This window comes from Scophthalmus maximus, chromosome 12 (genome assembly GCF_022379125.1).
Source record: "Scophthalmus maximus strain ysfricsl-2021 chromosome 12, ASM2237912v1, whole genome shotgun sequence".
Classification (NCBI taxonomy): domain Eukaryota; kingdom Metazoa; phylum Chordata; class Actinopteri; order Pleuronectiformes; family Scophthalmidae; genus Scophthalmus; species Scophthalmus maximus.
The window spans coordinates 20,119,222-20,143,742 of NC_061526.1; the positions used below are offsets into that span (position 1 = coordinate 20,119,222).

The following is a 24,521-nucleotide window of genomic DNA, read 5'->3' on the forward strand; positions in this document are numbered from 1 at the left end:
CAGAATCCAAGAGATTTGTCAGGGGAGATCTGAAAACCCCTGCAGTGACAGACCGGGAATGTGTTTTTTGACTCAAAGTTGGACTGAAAGCTCAATCTGTCATCGGCTGCCGTATAGGGATGCAATCAGATTGGCTACCTGAGAGCTCACTGTGTTGTAATGACATTTAATCACTCAGTATGTTTTCATGAAAGATTATTATCCCTTCTTTTATCTTCGTAGATCAAATGTGTGCTCATGCCTCTGCGTCTTTGCCTCTTTAATGTATGGGCTTATGTGTGTGTGTGTTATTGACAGGCCTCCCCCCTCTGTTGCAGCAAGAATCTTTTTGTGGATTCCAGATGTCATGGCAACAGCATGACAGTAGCCTCAAGCTGCGGCAGTAGTCGTCACTGATGAGGTAAATATGCTTTTTCTGTGCTAAGAGGTGACAGTCTTTTAACACTTTATGGGAACTATGTAGTTCTCCCGGTGGTAATGAATTGTTGACTTGCAGTTGCTCTCAGAAAGGATGATTTATAGAGGGGTGAGAAAGAAATGGAGGGAAACACCGCCCTCCGTCCTTTTTGGTGTGGCGTGAACCTGTGCAGAGGAAGATGACACCAGTTGCCCCCGACAGAAATAGAAAGAGAGAGCGGGCGACGTAAAAGCCTCACAGATTCACCCCTTGCATTATTATTTTTATAATATCCTTCCACTTGTAAAAACAGCAGGAATCAGCTTGTGAGGCTGCTCAGTTCGTCACCTGAAGTGCTCGCTTTCCTCCAAGCGCAACCGTCCTTATAATACTCACGCGCTGTGTGAACACTTCTTTTATAACATGTTAAGCAATCAGTAAAAGAAAACGTCGACGTCAAAGCCTTGGGCTCAGATGGACAGATAAGAGACAGCTGGTGAGATCTGTGAGGCGTCCTCAAGCGTACACATCTTTCAGGCCGGGATGCCGAGTCTCTGGTTGATTTCACAGAAAAAAACGCCGGGTCCCCCGTAGACAATCACATCCACAGGCACATATTGATGAACCCGCAGTCGCAAAAGGTCAGAAATTTGAAAATCAAATGTCACTTGTCAGCAGGCACAAAAAAAACGTTGCCTGAGTGCATCCAGTTTTTAAAGCTTTCTGGGTTGGCAGGCGCACACACACACACACACACACACACGCACACACACACACACACACACACACACACACACACACACACACAGGCACAGACAGCTGGTGGTAAGCTGTGCCTGTGGAACATGGTAACCTACTGCAGGGCTGGTTGTATAATCTGTGAATCTGGCAAAGAACCCAAGAGGGTGGAGTGCTGGTTTGTGCCTGTGGGTGTATGCATATGGATGTCAGATAAGTTAATCATGTCAATGGTTACGTTTGGTTTCTTATAAATATCTAGAACACCACTTTGGTCTTCAATCGATTTGAGGAAAAATAGGATTATTTTTTTAAAGAACCTGGTAAAACTGTATTTTAACCTGGATTTTTATTTCCCCCTCAAACACCTCAAACCTGTTGTGTGCCAAATGAAGACACTCAGAAAATATATTTCACTCCAGTCACGAAAAGCGAATGTGTAGAGAAATAGAGCTCGACTCACTTACCGTTAATTAAAGTCAGAGTTAACAAAATCTTACTGTTTTTATTCAGGTCATTCAGGTGAGATTCTCTGTTGTTCGACCCCCACTTCGTACAATCCAGGAACACATTGAATGCCTTTTTTCTTTGTTAAGGGAGCATGTAAGAGAAGTAAAATGTAATTCAGACCTGTAGCTCCCATCAGTATTCAGCTTTTTGGGAAGTAGGCAGCGTTTTCCAAGATGAATGCAGTTACGAAATTGAGTGGGTTATGCAATACATATACGCGGACGTACTGTACACACAGAATGGGACGGAGAGTGAATCGAGGGGCTCGATGACGAGAATTGACGCAGGTCTTGTCCCCATAGTGATCGGCTCAGTGAGTCTGAACAAAACCAACATGAGTGTCAGTGTCTCCTTTTTTCTGCCGTCATTATTTTGTGGTGTTACTTATTGCTGGTCACCTGAACGCAGCATAATTCACTCAGGCCTGTACGATCAGTCAACTCAGAATATTAATGACAAGTGAAGTATGGGGGAAGAACTCATGGGTTTCTGGTAGATTTGTTACATCGCTACACACACACACACACACAAACACACACACACACACACACACACACACACACACACACACACACACACACACACACACACACACACACACACACACCTACAAAGCCTGGCCTGTCTGTTTGCATCAGTGTAGTTGGACTCACTGGTGAGTAGCACGAGTTTTCACATGATGCAGGAACATTCTTTCGACGGCCGATCAATCCGTCTACTTGCTGTATTTCATGTTAAGGAAGAGGCCGTGTGTGTGTGTGTGTGTGTGTGTGTGTGTGTGTGTGTGTGTGTGTGTGTGTGTGTGTGTGTGTGTGTGTGTGTGTGTGTGTGTGTGTGTGTGTGTGTGTGTGTGTGTGTGTGTGTGTGTGTGTGTGTGTGTGTGTGTGTGTGTGTGTGTGTGTGTGTGTGTGTGTGTGTGTGTGTGTTCGCTCCTCTGGAGCCGGTCAAACACGCGAATGTTACATGTGATTAAGAGACCCCTTTGATGATAATAAGAGGCCACGGCTCCATACTGTACAAAATTATCTATCAGCCAGAGTGCAGTTATGTTTGCCATTTATACAGCAGGCGAACGCTACTGCTCCAGCATTTAGTCAGTGAAGCCTGCCAGTGTTCATTTATCACTTCACTCTTTGTTTTCCATTCATCACAAGTTATGTGATTGCACTGACGCACACACAAACACAAACACAAGCACGCATGCTTGTGAACTGCACATCCTACTCTCTGGCTATCACTCTGTTTGTCTCTTTTGTCTATGAGGACAGGATGTTCTTGCTCTCTCTGTATTTAATAAATGTTTTAATGAAGTGATACCGAGGCTGCACACACAGCGAAGGAGAGGACAAATTTGTTGCCTTTTTATTTGCTCCCATTTTGTGAAGGAAACTCAAGCGTACATGCACTTGTTGCAGCCAGACGTAGTAAAGAGCAACAGCAAAACCCAAAGGTTCAACTACAGTTTACCGAAGGTGGACAAAGAATAGAGAGATTATAAAGATAAGATCATGAAAGGGCTTTTGATTTGTGAGCTTGACATACGTGACGTTAATGCAGGATTGGTTTAGATGACGATTATGATTACTACGTACAGCAACTTTCATACTTTTAGATGGCCATCCGTTTGTTTTGCTTTGCTTCATGAAATGTAACTCGTACATGCTATTTATGATGGGGTTGTTGTTTTTCCCCCCCGAAGAAGCCATTAAATGCCAAATACTGTAGTTTCAAGTTGCCTTCACTTGCATGATGGATTCACAGAAACGACGCGAGCATGAAATCCTGTGTTAACTCTTTACAGTTTTTATCTGGCTCGTATCAGGCTAACTGTTTGCAGCTCGTCCTCCCGCAGCCTATCAAAAGGTGTGTCCAGTTAGTGCAAATGAAAACAATTTTTTTCACTGATCCAGTTACACAACTGTTCAAGTGGCAAACAAGGGATGGCTTCTATTGTGAAGCAGTCGTATCAAAAATAGTTACCAAATGTCTTAGTACCTTTTCAGATGACTGTACGAACTTTTCTCTCTCGTTCACCCTTCAAACAAGACAATCTTTTAATTAATAAAAGTAATTTGAGTTCCACCATATTTGCGTGCTCTGCGCTGTTGCAAACACGCACTTGAATGGTTCACTGAGGAACTCCGTGCAACGGAAGGGAAGTTGTGGCCAATCTCCCCACGCACAGCAGTTAGTCGAGGATGGCAGGAGGCCCTGCTGATGCACTCAGCTCCTCAGTATTCTGTGATCCATGTCCCTCCTGATTACACAACCACACACCAAATACCCAGAGATTGTTTATTCCCCCATCTCTGTATTTTGCATATGCAAATAGACGAAGGAAGTCTTTTTTTTTTTGCTTGGAAAGTTAGTCCCTAAATTCCCACAAATTACAAATCTCCCCCTCCATATGTTCAGATAATTCTGTTTTTAAGAGGATTTTCACCACTTGTCAACATATTTCTTCCCTTTTACATATTTGCATCATGCACCAAATAATACTTTGTTGAGAATTAATCCTCACCAAAGATTATTTTGTCCTATTTCTGGTGGCATGATGTGATGAATGAGAAAAACAGGGATTGGGAACCTTTTTTTCCATCAAGGGCCATTTCAATTTTTATAAAATCATTTGTGGGCCATATTAAATTATTGGACACATACATTTTCCAATGCGATGGCTGGACCAGCTTCTCTTCGCAGAGCGGTCTGATGTCAGATAGTAGTGGTGGTTTTACAGGTTTGGGTCGGTCAGTCCTTAGTGGAAGTGGGGATTGGGGAGAATCCTCAGGACACACACACGGTTTATAGACCTGGAGCAGAGGGAAGTTGTTGAACCTGAAACTTTAAGCTGATTGTTGCTTTGCAGCTCAATGATTTCAAGCTGTAGTTTGTCAGACACATCAGCCGGTTCCACACAAAACGGCTCAACAAAATATGTTAATTTTCCTTTTGTTTACATTTCATTTCCTGAAACCAAAAGCCTGAAACCTCACCAGCTTATTCAGACGGGATTTTGCTCTTGCATAGCGTGTGCACACAATGCACAATTTTATTTCGTCCAGCTCTTAGCAGACCAGAAACACAAATTCTCCTCCCTAACAAGTTTTCGGCTTCTTAGCAATTGGCTCGCTCACTGCAAAGATTGCTTGTTTTACATTGTCTCTGTCAGAATCGGGTCTATACGCAAGCTACTTGTTGGCACCAAGCGCTGCAGAAAAAACAAGCATGGGTCATATATATATATATAATATATACTGTCACATAAGCTGTTTTCACACATGAACTCTGAAAAACATATCTTAGCTGACCTATTTATGTTTGCATTTCAGTTCACACGCTCTCTGTTGACTTTGCTGGCGCTGCGACGGACTGTACACGGACACATGGAGGTAAAGGGGTTATTGCTTTATAATTCCAAGAAGCAGAGGAATAAACCGGGAGCGAACATGGGTGGCTTATGTATACATCAATAACATACTGTGCGCGGCTTTGTTTGCCAGTGTTGCAGAAATCATATTACCCCCCCCCCCCCCCCCATACCTTAATACCTTCTGTCAATTTGTTTTCAGGATTATACAAGGCTCAGCTAAAAGACCACCGTCCCATTGGATCAGTCCGGAATTGATTGGTCAAAACAAAGAATTAATTTTCCTCACATGATGGTGGATTACGGTTTGAATAATATCATTAACTAGACTAAAATGCAGTGGAGCATACAATATATTTCATAGGCAATCTAATACCATAGAAACGTTATAGCGAAGCATAGATTGAGCCTCCTCAGCTCTGACGCGAGGAATAACTTTGACTGTCTGCATAAATTACTTCGAAAGACTCGGAGGGCAAATAAATAAACCCAACTCTTCTTCAGACGTCCAATACAACACTTCAAATCGCTGGCTTCTTTGGAAAGCATGTGTTTGTGTATGAGCCTTGATCACAGGCGAGTTCACAAATCACTTCTTGCCCACCAGTTTTACCTGCGACAGCTTTGAAAACTGCTCACAAGAAAACATGCATTTCAAATTAATTTTTATTAGGAGCAGCATTAGCTCCCATCACAGTGACCCCTCATCCTGCTTCTGTCAAATGCACAAGAGGACAGGGTTTTTGCTCGCATTAAAATCCTGATTCACATACATCCACATTTCCTCAGACACCACTCATTATTTCAGATGTGCCATTGCAACTGTCTGATTATAGAAGAAGACATTGCCCTTCAATGTCGATTGCCTGCAGAGGTTTTTTTGCAGGAGCCTGTAAGGGGAAAAATACAGCTTCTGAGCTGGGAATGTGTCTGGACCACTGAGTCCTTCACCAGGGATGTTAATCACTGTTTAGGTCTGGATCATTTGCACTAAACCGCTCATCATCCACTTCTTCACAGGGCTGTGCTCACAGATAATGGCAAGAAAGAATACAAGCAGCTGGAAAATGCAAAGTCAGAGAAACGCTAATGAGAAAAACTGGGGGGAAAAACGGGGGAAGGACGCTTTTATGTTTTGGAATGTTAGGTGCAATTTTGTGTGGTTGCATGAGGGCACAATTTATACATTTGAGGCTGTTAAGCAGATGCTTTGAGATCTCAAAGCCTCAATTACTTTCTACTCGTCTGTGAATCTTATGAGGATGAGCTGGGGTCGTTGTTTCAGGTTCCTTTTTTTCGATTTTAAAACATCCAGTTATTAGAAGTGGTTAGTTGTCAAATGATTTCAGTTAGCAATATTTGATAAGTGGCTTCATGTTTGAGCGCCTACTGCACCTGTAAGAGCGCCTTTCGTGTCAAGTGTCATGTTCTGAACAGCAGCAGCAACTCACCTGCATGTTCATTCATGTCTTTCTTGTAGAACACAGCCATAACCCCTTTTTTTAAGTCTCCTTGAAAGAGGAAAAGTTGGTGAAAAATGAGAAACCACATCAGTAGTTTAGCTCGTTCTCGCCCGTACGAGCGAAGAAAAATAAGGTCATCGGAAAGATCACGCAGCTAATGAAAAGTTCTGCCTGAAACGCCGGTGCTGCAGAAACAGTCAATGAACCATCTGTTAATGTGGCTTTCATCTACACAAAACCGGCCCATTCAGAACCATTATCACACACACACACACACACACACACACACACACACACACACACACACACACACACACACACACACACACACACCCCACTTCCCAAGACACTGAATTGAAACCATCTGCTTGAGCAGAAATACATCCGCCAAGTGTAATAGGTATCATGGTCACTATGGCAACATGTTCCCATATAGCAAACAAAACAAATCTACATTTGATGGTTGCCATGTTTTTTTTTTCCTCCTCCTCCTGCCAGATGAGAGGGAATCAGCCTAAATGCTTTTGTTTGTGTTTTGCGGAGCTGATCTTCTCAAATCTACTCCAGCTAATCTGAGGAAATGGCAGGTGTAATCACTATTTTTTCAGAAAAACAGATAGATGTTTTATATGTTGGGAGTGTGTGTGTGTGTGTGTGTGTGTGTGTGTGTGTGTGTGTGTGTGTGTGTGTGTGTGTGTGTGTGTGTGTGTGTGTGTGTGTGTGTGTGTGTGTGTGTGTGTGTGTGTGTGTGTGTGTGTGTGTGTGTGTGTGTGTGTGTGTGTGTGTGTGTGTGTGTGTGTGTGTGTTTATATAGAGTTCATATAATCCTGTCCATAATGCGGAGATGGTGGGTGGAGCAGACACGGTAATCCAAAACTGGACCATATGGATTAGGCTGGGATTGTCTGGGAAGCACGGTGGGAGCAGATTGAAGCTGTTTTTCACACACACGTGTAGTCTTGGAAAGAGCAGGGGCTCGTTATTGATTCGAACGGCAATTGGTCAGTCGGGGAAAAACGCCCCTCGGAGGTTTGCGCAACATTTACACAAAGCAGGCGATTTTTGGTTGATGCCCAGCGAGATGATTGAAAACAGGGATATATGAAAAACGATGAAAAAAAGAAACAAAAAAAGCATTTTATTTCATGAGATATTCACACCTGGCGAGCATATGTGTATACTGTGATATCCCTGAAATTATAACAATAACTAGCTCATTTATTCTGGCACAAATAAATAGCACATTTACACAACCAGATAAATAGAGAATAATCCAGTGGCCCTGAGAAACACACACGAAAAGAAAAGAAGCAACCGATTCCATCAAATCGACAACACATTCACTGCAAATACACACAACACAACCAAATGGACAAATGCACTGCAAGGACATGTAACACAAACAAACAAAAGGACAAAAAAATATACACAAAACACAAACAAATGTTGCAAGTACGCACACGTGGTGGAAATTTATTTCAGTGTGGGCTCCCTGTCAACACTCTTTCAACAAAGGTCCCTGTGTTTGCATTTCTTCGTTTACAGTTCCAATTTACAGTGGAACTGTGTGTTGTAGGAATCCAGTCGCCTTTTTCTAGAATTTGTCGAGTGTGTGTGACCGTTGCCAAACGCCGAGCTGAGCCGAGCTGGGGGGAGCCACAGTGAAGGCGGGGGGCCACATGGCAAAGAGACACCACCAAAACATTAGCACCAGCGTTACTACTGCTTTTTATGGCAGTTTGCCAGCGCCTGTCTGGTGTCTGCCTCCTCAGCAGCTGTGGCGACTTTACAGTTTGGGCCTGTTAGAGCCTCGGGCTAAGGCGGCTGTCATTTCAAAGTATAGATGGCTCATCAAGATATACGACGACGGTCGCGAGTCTGTCCTTGTCGGAGGACAGGACCAATGTCCTTAACTCAATTTTGCATGTGTGTAATGTAAAATATAATCATACAATTTGGGTCACTTACAAAATATGTGTCTGAACTATGAGCTATGATTTTAGATTAGCATGGAAACCTTGTTGAGATTGAAAAGCGTGCGTGTGTGCGTGCGTGTGCTGTAGATCTGTGCCTCCACACGTGTGCCTGTCTGTAATTACTAAGTGTTGGCACGTGGTTTTTTTTTTTTTTTTTTAAGTAAACAGAACTATGCAGTTTAAAGTCATCTCGCTCCTTCCTCGTGTCTGTGCCTCCTCACAAGTTTCGTTGTTTTCTTCGTAGGAAGTGTGACCTCCGGGGGAGAGAGGGTGCATGTGTCGCCGTGAACGTCTTCAGAACGATCTTCCCGTTGCTTTGATTGGTAATTACGGGATGTATATAAACTCAGCGCCCACCTACTTGTCTGCACGCACGCACACACACACACACACACACACACACACACACACACACACACACACACACACACACACACACACACACACACACACACACACTTGTTTATCACCCACAACAGGCCCAGCCACTTTACTCGTCTGCCGACCTCACATCTAGCAACCGCATGCGTCACAGCCACTGTAAAAACAAACACCTATTATCCCCAAGAGATGTGACTCAAATCCCCTCCAGTAAGCCCACTCAGAGCCCTGGAAACACGGGTTTCTGCAGCGGCATGTCTCAGCCTGCCAAACACAAAGTCGACAACATCAACGGACCAGTCACCACGTTCTCCTTTGTCACATAAAGCAACGGGCTTTGAGTCAATGTGGCTCAAAAGAATCCCCATAAAATGTGTGTGCGAGTGGGTCTTTCATCGTTGGAAACACAACCACGTGTGGGGTTTTGTCGCAATGTCCCATTTGTTGTGATCTTTAAGTGTGACTTTAGTAAAACCTCTATATCGGTCAAGATAAAATTTATTAAACATTCAAAGAGTTCCTTGCAAATCTGTCTGGAAATAAGTTAAAACGTTTCAGACAGTTCCCTTTGATTAGTCACATACGCTCACTCACTGCTTTCTCAAATCTTTTCTTTTTTTCCATGGCAAACTTTCTCACAGTCCTCTCTGTGCTCGCTCTGTTGTGTTTTTCTCTTCCTCATCGCATGGCCCCGTGTGATTGGTCAGGGGAGGAGGAAAGTTGGCCAATGGGGGAGCAGTTGCCAGGCAGCCTGCGCCTCCTCTCGGAGGCGGCTGGGCTGGAGACTCGCACAGCTGTTCTATTGAAAAGCAGCAGGACATAATAACAAGGGCCCCCTCGCCAAAAAAGCACACGCACGCACGCACAGACAGACAAAGCGTAGGCTGATTTGGATTCAGGGTTATAAAAAAAGTTATCTGCACTAGTTTTGTTTGTTTAATGTCATGGTAGAGATTTAGATGAGATTACTTTGAAGGGTCACTGGGCTTTTTGGACTTTTGTATCCATTTTATGCCAAATTAGAACTGTGGGGAATTGGAACTAGTGTCTTCTTTAGTTACATTCAGCTTTTCATTCAATGTTGGAGTATTCCTCATTTTTGGTGTGAGTTTTAAACATACAGTACAGTCTGTTAGTGCAATCACTCACATTACGCATGGGTTTTCGGTCTATTGTTAATTAAAATATTGATTATAGTATGTTTAGAACATCAGTGTTCAGCAGGCGATTTGAGAGAGAGAGAGGAATGTGAAGTTCTGACCTTGTCTGTCAGTCCTCAGCCTTGTTTTGCACGGTGACAGATTGCCTAATGGGCGCTGGAAAATTGTTAACCAGGCCCATTGACCCACATCACCCAGCAAAACACTGTGTGCCCATCTGTCCCCGTGTCCTGCTGAAACAATACAAGCCCCATATATATACATCCTGTACATTTCTCCACCCACATACTTCACACTTGTTGCTTTCGGCAGCTATTTTGAATCCTGTTTAAAGTGCATCCATTCTGGAAATGTTTAGAGTTTTAACAGTGCAGACCATTTGATCCACTGGAATACGGCATGTCGTGCTGACACGTGCGTCATGTAGCATATGGTGAGCTTTTCTTGGCTGATAGCATCAATAATCGTTTAATCACACACACACACACACACACACACACACACACACACACACACACACACACAGCTCTATCATCATTATGATTTCAGCAACATGAGTTACTCTGAGGAACAATGGAGTAATCTACAGGACAATAGCAGCCGCTCGGCTACACTGCTTCAGTATTCCTAATATATGACGGCCAAATGTCAAAGCTGCGTCGAATTTCTGCATTCATGCTCGTCTTCTCTACGTCAATGGGGGGAAATTAATCGATCTGTTGTCTTCTTAATGGGAATCTTTAGTTTTAAGAGAGTTTGCAAAGGCTCGTACAATTGAGTCTGTTTCAGCTAACTAGGCGCATGATCTACAATGCATTGAGCGTTGGGCATTTACAAGTTTAAAGGCAGAAAAAAAGGTTGCTGTGCCAGACACGTGGTTCAAACGGGTTCTAGCTAGTCTCTTAGTTAAGCATGGGTGTGTTTTGAGCACAACATGCAATAAATCAATCGGAGTTTAATCTCTCATTCCTTGTAATAGTCAGATGTGCTTGCACCTTGGCAGATTGCTATTACACTGGGGGATTTACCAGGAAGTAAACGAGAATTCTCGTCTGCCAGAGAAATGCTTTTTGTAGATGCCTATTAATATCTTGATAATACAACCTAGAAAATAACAGTAAAATACTGCGGCATTTACGTCAGATGAGGATTTCGCGTCTCAGTCACGTCCCACTGCCTCGAAATAACAATGTGCCAAATGTGCCCATACCCATGGACGCTCAGGTGGGCGCAGGCTGGAGAAATTAAGTGTCGGTCAGTAACTAGCGGAGACACTTGCGTCACACTTGGCAGAGAGAGAGGATCCATTTTGGATCTTCTTGGACAAACAGACAGGGTGATAAAATGACTCATGCTGCAAACCATATAAATAATATTTGTTTTTATTCTTCTCAGACTACTGTCTCCATCCAGCCAGCCTTTCCACACCTGACCTTGTTTCAATTGGCCTGTCCTGACCCTGGATGCGATGTTTGAGGAGCTGACTGACCCGCAGGTTAGATAAGCTTCATTAACACCAGTGAAATTCTTGTTCTGTTCCAGTTCGTATCTTTGATTCTCTGCCTCAAACTTCAAAGCTGAGTGTGAAAAAAGAGCCTGAACGCCGGGGGTTTTCTGCTTGAAATTCCCATTTCTCTACCTTTTCCTACCCCCCCCCCCCCCCCCCCCCCCCCCCCCCCTCCTCTTCCTCATCTGTATTTTCTTGCCATGTTGTACTTACTGACACAAGAACTTCATTCTGGAACAAAAACACAAGTTTAATTTGGTGGGGCTATTCTCGGAAGGGTTAAGACAACAGTGTTGGAGTGGAGCCTCTGCTTAGGATGACTCCTTCCCTCTCTGGGCGAAATAAATAAAGCAGGAAAAATATTTGGATGGCAAAGAAATGATAACACACAGAATAGCACCGACTGGTCAATCATTGTTTTCGAAAAACATTTTGGATGTTTATTAATCTCCTAAAAATCCAATCACCCAATAATATTATCCTTTCTTGACAGTGCCAGGATTCTGTTCTTGTCAATGTTTGTTAATGTTTACTTTAAGCCTCACATGCCTGATATCAGAATTATTGATATATTACATGAAAACTATGAAAGAAATTAGATTAGAAACAGAAAATGTGTATCACGTGAACATGAGGAATATGTTCTGACAGAATAGCAGAAGGATTAAAGTCCATTTCCATTGTTGCGCCGTCGGCCAGTAACTCACGCACACACCACACAAATGTGCGTCTGACGCTCTTAGCCATTGATCACAGTCTGTGACCTTTGGCCTTTGCCCTTGTTAACCCCCCCGTCCCTCCGACACCGCGGCTGCCAGCAGACTGGCTCAGAGCAGATGGGATTGATTGGGGGCAGGGTTTTATTCTTACACAGCCGTGTTGTCACTCAAGCTTTTTCCTCCTACTGCCTGTGTTTCCAACTACTTCATTTTTCTCTCTGTCACCCTCCCTCAGAGATTTATGCCTTCTAGATGCATAATATTGATGTTTGGTCCGTTTACTGTAAATTAGATGGTGTGGTCCTCTGCAAAAACCCCGGGGGCAAGTGGCGTTAATGTTGTCATCAGTTATCTGTCCAATTACCATAACCCACATCAAAACACAGCAGCGGCTCTACAGTGCCCCTGCAACACACTCACAGAAGTAAAAACACACACCTCTACCCATATTTATTCATTGACCAGACACGCACACGTACACCCATTCAGACGGAAAACCCCGTGCAAATTCCACACTAGACTGGGAGGTCGCTCACCTCCCATGACCTCAGTTTCTTTTTTTATTTTTTTTTTCCGGTGACAAACACACAACACACGCCTGTTTTTAAGTTTCTTCATCACATTATTTATCCTGTGACGCAAGGTGACGTCTACAAATGGGTTGTTTTCTTCTGTCCAAGCCACAAAAACAGAACAGGACAGACATTAATTTTAAAGCAACAAAAAAACTAAATTAGTTTTTGACTAATGCCTGAGGCACAGAAGAAGTGGGCATTTAACGCTGTCAATGAGAGGATGGTGGGGTCTTTGTGAAAATAAAATAAAAACAGGAGATGTGTCGGTATTTGAGGTAAACAAGGAGAAAGTGTCCACTTCAATGGCGACATGCAGCAGGCACCAAGAGAGACTGTGTTATTTTTACTCTGAAACAGCTGCAGGTGTAATAAGAAACCACCCCCACCTCTCGGCCTCCTCCATTATTGCTGCCTTTCACACCTTCCTCTGCTATACATTACGTCACCTTCGACAGGAAATGAGATGCCACAGCTCAAGTTGTTTGAGCCCCATCCTTGTGGGCTGTTGGTTCAACCAGCCCCACTTTTCCTGTCATTCAGTCTTCATGTGGATTCGCTTTCTCGTCATGGTGCAGAGGAGGAGAGAATCGATTTGGCCACAGACCCAAACAAAAACATTAAAACCTCTGCAGTGTTTTTCCAATGCGATGCAAAACAAGGCCCTCTGATGGCAACTCAAGGCACTCATGTGTGGGTGTATGCTGCCTCCCTGTGGCTGATAAAAGCTACTACGCCTCAGATAAATCAGTCACTGCTTCCTGGGTCAAAGTCCCTTTCTTGTAAATGCTTGAGCAAATAACCAGCTCACCTGTAAACAGAATAAATGTAGTAACCTTGGTAGTAAAAAACTGTATTGGAAGATTTTCTGCTTATTTTAACATGCTCTGGATTAAAAATTGAAGGGAAGAAGTTTGCTAAGGTTTTTTCTTCGGCAAACTTCTTCCCTTCAATTTCAAAAGGTGCTCATTCAAATTCAAACTGTTTGTTTCAGTCTTGCGGATATCTCAGATACGTTCGTATGAAAATATACAATGCACAATCCCAAGGCAGATTGACAGAATCAAACCTTGAGGAAATCTGTCCTGCCTTGTACATGAGCGGACATGATGCATAATGTGACCAAATCATGAGAGTACACAGAGGGGAATTTGATATTCTGAGACTATAATAACTCTAATAAATTCAAGAGAAAATTGCCAACAGATTAAACTTCTGATACAAAAACATTTGAATTAAAAACATTATCTGGCTTCAGCTTCTCTAATATAAAGATTTGATGCTTTTTTTTGTTTTTTTAAATTATCTTAAGTTGAACAAAAAAACCCTGTTTCCTGGACTGAGTGACTTAAAGCTCATTCAAGAATCGAGATTATAGCCTCAGGAAAAGAACATGAAATGGAATTGAAACCTTAAAGAGGCAGTCAGATTTCTATGAAGTTGCACATTAGCATCTGGAGCCCCCAGACTTCCTGAAGTACAGCAGGTTATTAGCGAAGGGTCAAAGGCCAAGCAGTTTCCAGGAGCTACGTGTCACCCCCATATAACCACTGGGATGCTAATGTCTCCGCCGAGCGAAGCAAACAGTGACCACTGTAAAAACCAACCGTCACCTCTGACCCGTTCCTAAAGTTGCCCCTCTTTCCCGCTATTGATCCTTCAGATTCCTCTGACGTCGAGGGTAAGTGTGAGAATCCTCTTCCAGATAAAGGCATTTGAGGAGTGTTAATTATGGCTCATCCAGAGTGTGTGTGTGAAAATTCACCAATGCAGAAAAAGGGGGAATGGATCATTAAAGACGTCTCTTGCCGGTGGTGGTCGGTGCGCGTGGTTCAAAGGTTGCCCCATTTCTTCCGGGCTCCCTCAGTCCATACACAGCGGCAGGTGTAGGGTCAGGCTGGACGAGTGACTGACAAATGCAAGAACTCAGCATTGACACACAAGGAGGCCAAGCTCATAGTAGGTAAGCAGCACTCACAAATCAAGCTGATTGAACAAAATGTTGTTGTAATATCTAGGAAGCTTCTCATATCTTCAGGCTGTATTATGATTCTGCCATTAAACGCTCATTTCATCATTGTTTGGGGCCCCGGAAACCCACAGTTGTACATATGCAGACCTGATAGTACTTGCAAAATTCAAAAATATTTTTCTTATATAAGATTGAAAAAAAAAAAAATTGAAAGTTTTTTTAATTTTTTTTATATATATGTATATTATTCTATTCTATTCTGATAACCATATATGTTGAAAAATACTGAAGTGGTGGCCCCTACCTTTGAGAAAAAATGTTACTTGGACATTTGATGACGGTAAAAAAATACAGCATTGTCATTTTCAGATTTTTGAATCATGAAGTATCAAGGTGATAAAACAATGTCATGTGGGGTTATTCAGATGTTAAATGAGACACAGGATCTCCAGGACTGCAAACTGGATATCAGTATTAAAAGCATTAAAATCAACTATTGAAAGGATGAAGTAAAAAAATGATATAGTATATATATATATATATAAAAACCTAACCTCTCCATGAGTTTAGTCTCATCTTAAACTCTCTCCATTGATGCTTTTTCCATGTCCCTCAGATAAAATGGAAGCGCTCCTACTCCTGCTCGTGTTCATCACAGTTCCTGGATATTCACACGTATCACAGCCAAGTAAGTATCACATTAGGGTCTTTTTGTAGCAACATTTCAAATTTATGGCTTTACCTGTCCCAGTAATTACAATCCTATAATCAACAGCCCATAAACGTCCTCCATGCAAATTGTTTCATGCGCCTTTGGAAGGGAACGTTAATGTATATTATAAGATTAGATTTTGTATTTGCTTGCAACTTGTTTTATATGTTTTACTTTTATCAAAATGCATCTTCTAAGTGGAGTATTTGTCTTGTTCTGTAGAAGCAATTGTGACGCAGATTGCCGGGCTGGACAGAGACCACCAGTATGAGTTGGAAGATTATTTTGTATCAGCAGAGGAGAGAGGAAATGGGGGACACGTAGCTGCAGGACTCACTGAGAGAACGGAAGAGGAACAAGGGAGTGATGGACTGAGTCCAGAGACAAACCCTGTTAGGAAAATCGGAGAGGATGGGCTGAAAATTGAAGATTTCATGGACAGAAATAAAGGATATGAGAAAGGAAGGACTGCTGAGATATTTTCTAAAAGTACTATTCCAGGGGAAGGTACAAAAAGAGAGGAATATTCTGTAGCTGACATGGTGGAGGATATAGATATGGAAGTTGTGGCGGAGAAAAGAGAGGAAGGCCTGAATTTGGTTCCAAAGTCGAAGAGAGAGGAAAACATTATGGTAAAAACAATACATTCAGACAACACAAACAACTGGAAAATGGTCAGAAGTCAAAATACAAAGACACAAGAGGAAGCAGAGTATGATGAAACAGATGTGAAACTTCCGAAAAGTGATCGCATGGAGCAGCTGAGACGAGAAATAGTGGAAGAGGAGAGAGAAAGCAAGCTGGTTGCAGGGATTAGTCTTTATGGGGAGACAGGAGGAGACACTCGTGATGACAAGATTATTATAGCAGAGCAAGAAGGAAACGAGGAAAAAGCAGAAGAGGGGGAAGATAGTAAAAAGCATAATGAATTAGTAGAAAGAGGAAACGAGGATCACATACTAGTTCCTCTGTTGAGAACATCATCTGCTCACATTGGGAAGGAATCAGAGATTGTTGCAACAATTCAAATTATCACCCAGTCTCAAAATCCTCCTAGTTCTCCTCCTCCTCATCATAATGACCCTCCACCATTTACGTTTACAACCACACACGTCGTTTCTCCACTCTCCTTCCTCCCTCCCTCCCCTTTCGCCAAAGTTAGTGCTCAGTTCTTTCCTCCTGCTGTCACTATTTCCAACCCAACAGTCTCCACAGTGGATCCTGGCGATGTGAGGTCGGTCTCGCTGCTTGAAGATCTCCTCACTGAGGAGTTACAGCGTCCTGGCCAGAATCCCAAGCAGAATCAACTGGAGGTGAAGGCTAGTCCAAATTTAGAAGATGGAAATATATGGTCAAAACCTGCACACAAGGAGCACCAAACCGTGCACAAAGCACAAGAAATAAACACTGCCGTTCACCCACAGATTGAATTTACCCCCAGTGTGCAAGCAGCATCACCAAAACCCAAAGAATCAAAGATTATTTCCAAAGATTTAACCACTAAAGAACCAAATACTAGACCAAAATCAAATAAAAATACATCCACAACTAAACCGCTCAAGCTAACACATAAAACAAACATGACACAGCCCAGAGGCGACCCAGTATCCGATAAAGTGGTGGAAAATGACACCGAACTTGCAGTGAGGCAAAATAAAGCATCTCTTCCCCAACCGCGAGTGACCAAACCTCCAGCCAGACCGCAGCCGGCACCTGCCAAAACACCTTCAACGAGGCCAACGAAAATCAACAGAAATAGTAAAAATAAGACAGTGAGAAAGTCCAAGGACAAGAAAAGGAAAAAGGACAATAAAACCCAAAAGCCACCAGAGACGAAGAAGAATGTCACCACGCCAACGCACTTTCCTTTCTTTCTGGATAACTACTGTCCACCTGAGTGTGCCTGCTACGGACGGTAAGACACTGAATGATATAATTTACACTTAATAATACTTAATTAGACAAATAAAAATGTCTCTGTCCAGCAGCACCTCTAGAGAAAAAACCTTGTATCTCAATCGTTTATTCCATTTAAATGTCATCTTTAGTATCCTGCATCCCTATGAAACGTGTGCGATTAGCATTAGTCTCAGATTCATTTTGAAATCACTAAGTGTAACCTGAGTCCTGTATTGTCTTTCAGAGTGGTCCAGTGCTCAGACAAAGGAGTGGATAAAGTTCCTTACGGCATTCCCTACAATGCCCGCTATATCCTCCTCATGAATAACTACATCAACAGCATCCAGCTGGACCTGCTCAAGGAATACGTCTCGATGGAGTTCCTTGTGTTGAGCAACAATCGGCTCACAGATGGGGCCATAGAGGGAGCCCTTGAGGGGATCCCAGCTCTGAAACGACTCTACCTGGATAGGAACCTCCTAGTAAGTGTTCCAGCTGACCTTCCACTTTCTCTTGAGGAGCTTCGTCTGGACAATAACCATTTGGGTGTGATGTCTGAGGCAGCCTGGGCCCGGTGCCCCGGCCTCTTGGTCCTGAGCCTCAGCAACAACAGCCTGGGCAATGGATCTGAATCTCTTCCTAACGCAGTGCTCTCTCCTCTGCGCAAACTGCGCACTCTGAACGTGAATCACAACCAGCTAACAATGGTTCCTCGGGTTTTACCGCTTTCCATCAAGGAGCTGTATCTCAAAGGGAATCTCATTGAGCAGTTTCGTGGCGGAGCCTTCAATGGGATATCAGAGCTCGTGGTCTTAGATCTGAGTGCCAACAGACTGACAAACAAAGGTCTTCTCAGGGAGTCCCTCCTGAACACAACTCACTTGGAAAGCCTCAACTTGGAAGGGAACAGACTGAAGCAAGTGCCTCGACACCTTCCCTGCTCACTGAAAACTCTAAATCTGGAGGGAAATCTCATAGCTTCCATAAAGAAAGCAGCTTTCAGCACCTTGAAAAACTTGGAGCACCTGGGCTTGGCTCGGAACAAGATCTTCAAAGTGGCATTAGGTGCCTTCAGGACGTTACCCGTCCTGCACCAGTTAGACCTGTGCCACAACACCTTGCGCCAAGTTCCCAGACATCTGCCGCAGGGTTTGCATACAGTAGCACTAACACACAACCGGATTCAGTCAGTGCCTCGTGACGCTTTCTGCTGGGGTAATAATAGTCTGAGTCCCAGCAGGCTCATACAAGTGCAGTTGGAACACAATTTAATTGACATGGGGAAGCTGGATGCACAGGCTTTTAGATGTTTACGGGGATTTCAGGTGGTGCACTTCTATTGAGCTTCTGAACCTTCAAAAGAAAAGATACAAGATAGATCCTTTGAAGGCTTTATCAATAGCATTTCTATGCCAGAAACCAATGAAAGTGACCACCAGAGTAAAAAAAGAAATATTTATTGTGTGTGGAATTCAATTAAGTGTGTGTATCCAACCGAAGCCTCACTCTTTGACTGCTCTTATGAATTAATTCTCCTCCCACAGATTGTTATGTCTCAAAGGTTGGAGAACCGCAGATAACACGGAGCAGGAATAACCTAACCTAAAGTCACCTTCAACCAAAGTAATGTGATGTGCTATTAAAGACCTCCACTGATCTCCATGTTCATAATGATTTGCGTGCTCATTTGACTTCCACTCTATATACTGTAATGCGACTTGACATTAAGTTAATATTGTAAATATTTTAAATTTGAACGCTCTATTAACATTCACATATAAATGAGCTCTGTAAGTTGCTACCTTCCTAAAGCTTTAAGACTAAAAGCCTCTTTGTGTCTGAGTGAAATGATCTGAGGACATTTTTTTCCTTAAAAGAAAATACTTTTGAGAAAGATGGCTGTTGCAGAAAACTTAATTTGATTTTTGTCTTCCCCGTATCAAACCTTCCCCCACATGATGCCAACTTCAGGTGAAGAGACTGAACCGTTTCTGAGTGATCTAAGATAAGATAGACTTTATTGTCTCATTGGGAAATTTGCCTTGGACTGCAGTAGAAAAAACACAATCAAAAAACAACAAATACATTCATCTATCATCCATTAAAGTTGCATATCATGCAATATAAAATGGCAATCAACACACAAAACAAAAGCATACACATATTTCACACACTCACTCATCTAGCGTCCATTTGCCCACGCTGTAACTATAACAAATGCAAAATAAAAAAACATCTGTAGATTAATTTGGCAAAACATTTGAATCAAAAATGATGCCAGTAACTTATATATCATATTTGAGGTTTCAAAAGAAAGAGCAAACATATGGCCTAAAATCTACATACATACAGAGAAACTTTCAGCAAAACCTAAATAGTTATATAATATAATATAATAATTATAGTAATAAATAGTTAGTATTGTGTGTGTGTGTGTGTGTGTGTGTGGGTGTAACATAATATCCACTAGATGGCAATGATGTATAGGGCGACGGTTGTCATAAAGGCCCTGTCGGTTTTAAGGTGCACGTGTAAAATGAGATCTCAAGAACTTGAGTTTGCCTCATTTCCAGTCAGCAAATACAAAGTTGTAGTGAATAAAATGCATAAGTCAGGAGGTTTATCTTGTGGGTTTAAAGGATATATTTAAGGGTCACAAGCAGCACCACACACTCAAATACACACATGTATGCACACAGGCGTGAGTCATAAGAGAAGAGAGATATTTCACAGGCGAGCAAAGGTGTTTATGGGCTTCTCCTGCATTAACGTGAGGGCATTTTGTTTGAGCACAAGCCTGCGGAAAAAAATGTACATTTGAGACAGTAAGTGAAGAAGTGGCTTTTTCTCATATGAAAGAAAAGCAGAAGAGGAGAAAGGCATAAGCCCACGTGGAGGTGCTTTGCACTTTTCTCTCTATTTTCCCTCTTTCCTTCAGTCTAATAAGTTCGCTCAGCGACGTGGCACTGCACCCATAAGGCCTGGGAAAGGAGAGCAGGAGGAGGGGGGCGAGAGGGAGTGCCAGGAGGAGGGGGAGGAGGAGGAGGAGGGAGGAGGGAGGGGAGTGTGAAGAAGAAGAAGAGAGAGTGAAGGGGAGGAGGGAGGGCTTGAAGGATGGATCCAGGCTCCACTGGCTCGGTGCGTGTCCAGAAGGGAAGAGCTTCGGCTGGGCAAGGGAGCTCACCAGCACCTCCCTACGGTCCAGAAGGACCCTGACCCCGTATCGCAGCACCACATGTCTACCTGCATCCCCCAGAATCCCTCCCCCTTCTTCTTTTTGTCTCCTTTCCTTCCTCTTTCTCCTTTTCTGTCCTCTTCCCTGCACTCGATCATCTTAAAGTTGGATTGTGCGTGCGTGCACACATGCATACCTACAGTACCTACAGTACCTGTGTGCACACTTGTTTCCGCAGTAGTCTGGTTGTATGTGCGTGGGACTGGCATTCATAGTGATCATGTGAACTGCTCCCTCGACGGAGTCTGAACCCGTGTGCTTATTTAAGTAGTCTGGCAGATGGTTGAGTTTATTTGTGCTCCTCTGTATCCTGTGCTGGATGCAGTCTGATACCGAAGCTTATCCCAGCAGGATTGTTTGCACGATTAGAAGCAGTAAGGGCTCGTTGTTTACTGCCATCCTCTCCCAGGAAAGAATGTTGTCTTTGTGTCAGTGTCACCCATCTGCTAATGTTAGTCACATTTCTTATATTTGCCTATATGAATAATTACATTTCCTGCAAAATTGTGCCTTTTACGATTTATTTTTCACTTTGACATGACTTAGAATCCAGTACACACAGATATAATGCAATAAACCCCAGTAATCAACTCTTCATTTTGTCATTAGTATGTTGTTGTTGTTACCTCAGTAAGTTGTTTATCTTTTTTCTGATTGCAATGCCTTGATGAAGAGCTTTTCAGTCCATACTAGTTTCCAATCTAAAATTAAAAAGTTGCATTTTATTTTGTAATTTCTCTGAACAGTTGACTCACAAACTGCGAATATTATAAAATCTGAGCTTTTCCTCGTGATTCACTTTAAATAAGCTCTTACAGGAATCTGACCACACAAAAGGAGAAAATAGGAAGACGAAAAAGAACAGAGAGAACAGGATATTAAACCACACCCTGCATGTGAGCCAGCCAGACGAACAGACAGAGTTGTGGTACTATTCAGCCGCTGTTCCAATTCTCGTATTTATGAACCTCGCAGGCTTCTTTCCAAAGATGCATCTGGAGCTGGAAAAATATCGTCTAAGTCAAAAAAAATCCTTATTAAATTGCTGACTCGTATTGGCAGCTTATAAACGCAAATACTGCAATTTCGTGTGATTTTAAGTTGAATATTAAAAGTTTCATGAGCTGCAGCAAGAATTTTATCGAAATCATTTGGGTTATGTTTCAGTGACTGTTGCAGAAGGCAGCATATAATTTGTGGCTGTTATTTTTTCACATGAATAACTGAATGCAGCTGCGAGAAACACATACAGATGTAGTTTTGCTGTGTCTCTCTTCTCTGTGACACACACACACACAATCTGTGTCTCACTGTACTGTAGCAATGCAAACCTCCCATTTACTGCATTCATCCCCTAAATCCAACCCAAACCTTAAACCCATCTATCTCAGCTAACTTAAACTTGAACCTCAAACCAAAGCAAGCCCAATCTTAACTGTAACCATAGGCCCAAACTCATAAGTTAGGATTGACCACAATGACCTCACTCGCCTCTGACACTAAAACTTAAATCTCACAAGGATATAAAAGTCCTTGCAAAGGGTTAAACCACCTCAGGATCAGAGCAGAGTGCTATTGCGCGCGCGAGAGGGAGGTGGCGCTTGAGTTAGCCGAGAGACGGAGGACAGATTGAGAGGTAAGGGAGGGAGGGGAGAATGAGTGGGAGGAGGGGATAGAGAGAGAAACCATGGGAGCCAGAGGGACCTCTAGACACACACACACACACACACACACGCACACACACACACACACACACGCATGTACAGCCCATCATCTGCTCCTGGTCTGGACCTGCACTGACAACACACACACACAGGAACATACAGATCAGTTTTTGCACCAGGCCTCGCATGTGCAGAAAGAAAAACTGTGCATTGTCAAATTGTGAAATATACTCATATACAAATCTTCTCACACACTTTGCAGGGCGACGTCTGGTGCAGCCCGTCCACTGCTGAAACACACATTCATGTACACACTGCACACACACATGCTCTCTGTTATTCAGGGGCTCCACAAGGGGGCCTGTGAGGGAACGTCTTTTTGCACAAATATGGAAAAGCAGAAATATGAGTCTCTTCAGCTCATAGTCTGTAGAGACTCATATGCGTCCGTTCAGTTTAGGGTTTCAATCTTAAATACACTTTAAACAGCTATATTAATATTAGAAATTTAACTAACATTGCTACTGTTGAAAGGAGATTTACATACACTCGCCAGCTGGCTATTTAAAGAAAGCGAGACTAAAGAGATGTCACACTTTACTTGCAAGCACCCCTGCATGGAGTAATTATTAATTGTTCAGTTTGCCGTTAAAACTGTTATCTGGTTTGAATTCATTGAAATACTATGAAATATTCAAAAGTGCCTTCCTGTGAGAGGAAACATGCTTCAAATGTATTTCCTGTAACAAATAACTTCATACACTTTTGTTCAAGGTTATCGGAAGTAATTCATTATATAATTGTGATATTCAATTTACACTTGCGTGTATTTAGGGACTAAATGCACAACGTTCAAAATCTGCCAAGTCAGGAACACGAGTTCCACCTCAGGCCTGGCTAAATGCTACATGCCAGTTGAATTTACATAAAATAAAGCTGCCAACTCTCCGCCGCCAAGTATTGAATGTGATGGTTGTTTACCATTAAGTCAATACCTGTTTAGTCTTTCCGACATATTTCCCCACCACTGGCCATTTGTTTGAGACTGTTTGCACAGAGACTCCTGCAAACAGCAATTACGGCATGTGCCTGGAGCCACTTGGATCCTTGACTCATTGTGGAGTATATTACTTGAATATAAGTCGATTTTAGGTCATCGACAGTGTGGTTTTAGAGCAAGTTAAAGCATCATCTCTGATGTTACCCTTTTGGTTTTTTTGCCTAAAGATACTTATTTGCTTCAGACGGACTGTTCGGTCCGTTACATCGTTAGATTTCGCCTAAAAAGAAAATCCCATCTCTTTCCATTTCTTCTTTGCTGCCCTGGATCTCTGGTCTATACTTAACTTACCCAGTCATTTGCTGCTGCTTCATTAAAATCATACCACTGCCGATTTAGGCCTTACTGCTTTTTCTCTGTTGGAATAATCTCATTATTCTTCTCATCTGAATTTTTGTAATATCTGTTGTATTTACTATTACAACTGTAAAGGTGGTACTGTTATACAACTTTGTACCTTTCAAAGTAAGCGTTCAACCAAGTAGATTACATTTTGAAGCAGAACTCTTTATTTGTACTGATCGGGAGTTGCCCCGACCACCTGAAATATCTATCCCGTCTGAACTGACGTCACCCTCTTCTGCTTCGATTTTATCGTCTCATCTGCAGGTCAAAGGTTAATCTTGCCCATTGACTTCCTTGCAAATTCCTGGCTTTACACTGGCCAGCCAGTGAAACTGAAAACCCCGCAGGCCTTCAGGTGTCCCCTCCCTCCCCGAACACGGATGAAAACAAACAAGACAAAACCACAGACAGCCTTTAATAGCATTCCGCTTCATGCTCGTAACACATTTTATAGGGTTCAGTAATGGACCGACTCCTTAGTAACTCCTATTGAGAAGAACATTGTGTTTTTAAGCATTTAATAAAATAACGCTTTCTCTGCTGTTCCGTTTGTTTTCAGACAAAATCAGGTGCTCTTACGTGGCTCAGCGTGTTTTTCCTCAACCATATGTCTGCCCGAGGCACAGGACACTCAAATCTATAAAGCAAGTAGGAAACACTTCTCTGCTTCCTGTGTTGGCAATTACCATGGTACTGCACTTAATCAAAGTCTAGACAGGTCAGTATGAGGCAAAGCGGGTCATTAATAACAAAACATTGTTCAAAGGGCCTAAAAATAGTGGCATGAAGAGACAGACAGTGAAAGTAACACGCTGAGCAATTAAAATAAGTTACGAAGAAGGGT

At 42.7% G+C, this 24,521-nt stretch overlaps 1 protein-coding gene across 13 annotated transcripts in view; it reads left to right on the forward strand.

Moving 5' to 3' along the window:
• The window catches only part of dcn (decorin), a 77,711-nt gene that overhangs the window by 22,458 nt on the left and 30,732 nt on the right, over positions 1 to 24,521 (forward strand). For 2 of the 13 annotated variants that reach the window (XM_035651505.2, XM_035651518.2), the window contains 6 exons: positions 11,388 to 11,487; positions 14,454 to 14,471; positions 14,564 to 14,749; positions 15,379 to 15,450; positions 15,697 to 17,389; positions 17,618 to 19,249. In XM_035651505.2, coding sequence (XP_035507398.2) covers positions 14,707 to 14,749; positions 15,379 to 15,450; positions 15,697 to 17,389; positions 17,618 to 18,716 — 2,907 coding nt within the window. In that variant the 5' untranslated portion in view covers positions 11,388 to 11,487; positions 14,454 to 14,471; positions 14,564 to 14,706 and the 3' untranslated portion in view covers positions 18,717 to 19,249. Of the gene's footprint in view, positions 1 to 297; positions 401 to 4,974; positions 5,035 to 8,695; positions 8,775 to 11,387; positions 11,488 to 14,453; positions 14,472 to 14,563; positions 14,754 to 15,378; positions 15,451 to 15,696; positions 17,390 to 17,617; positions 19,250 to 24,521 lie in introns of those variants that run through there. The other 11 variants (XM_035651447.2, XM_035651438.2, XM_035651473.2 and 8 more) reach the window with 11 other exon arrangements.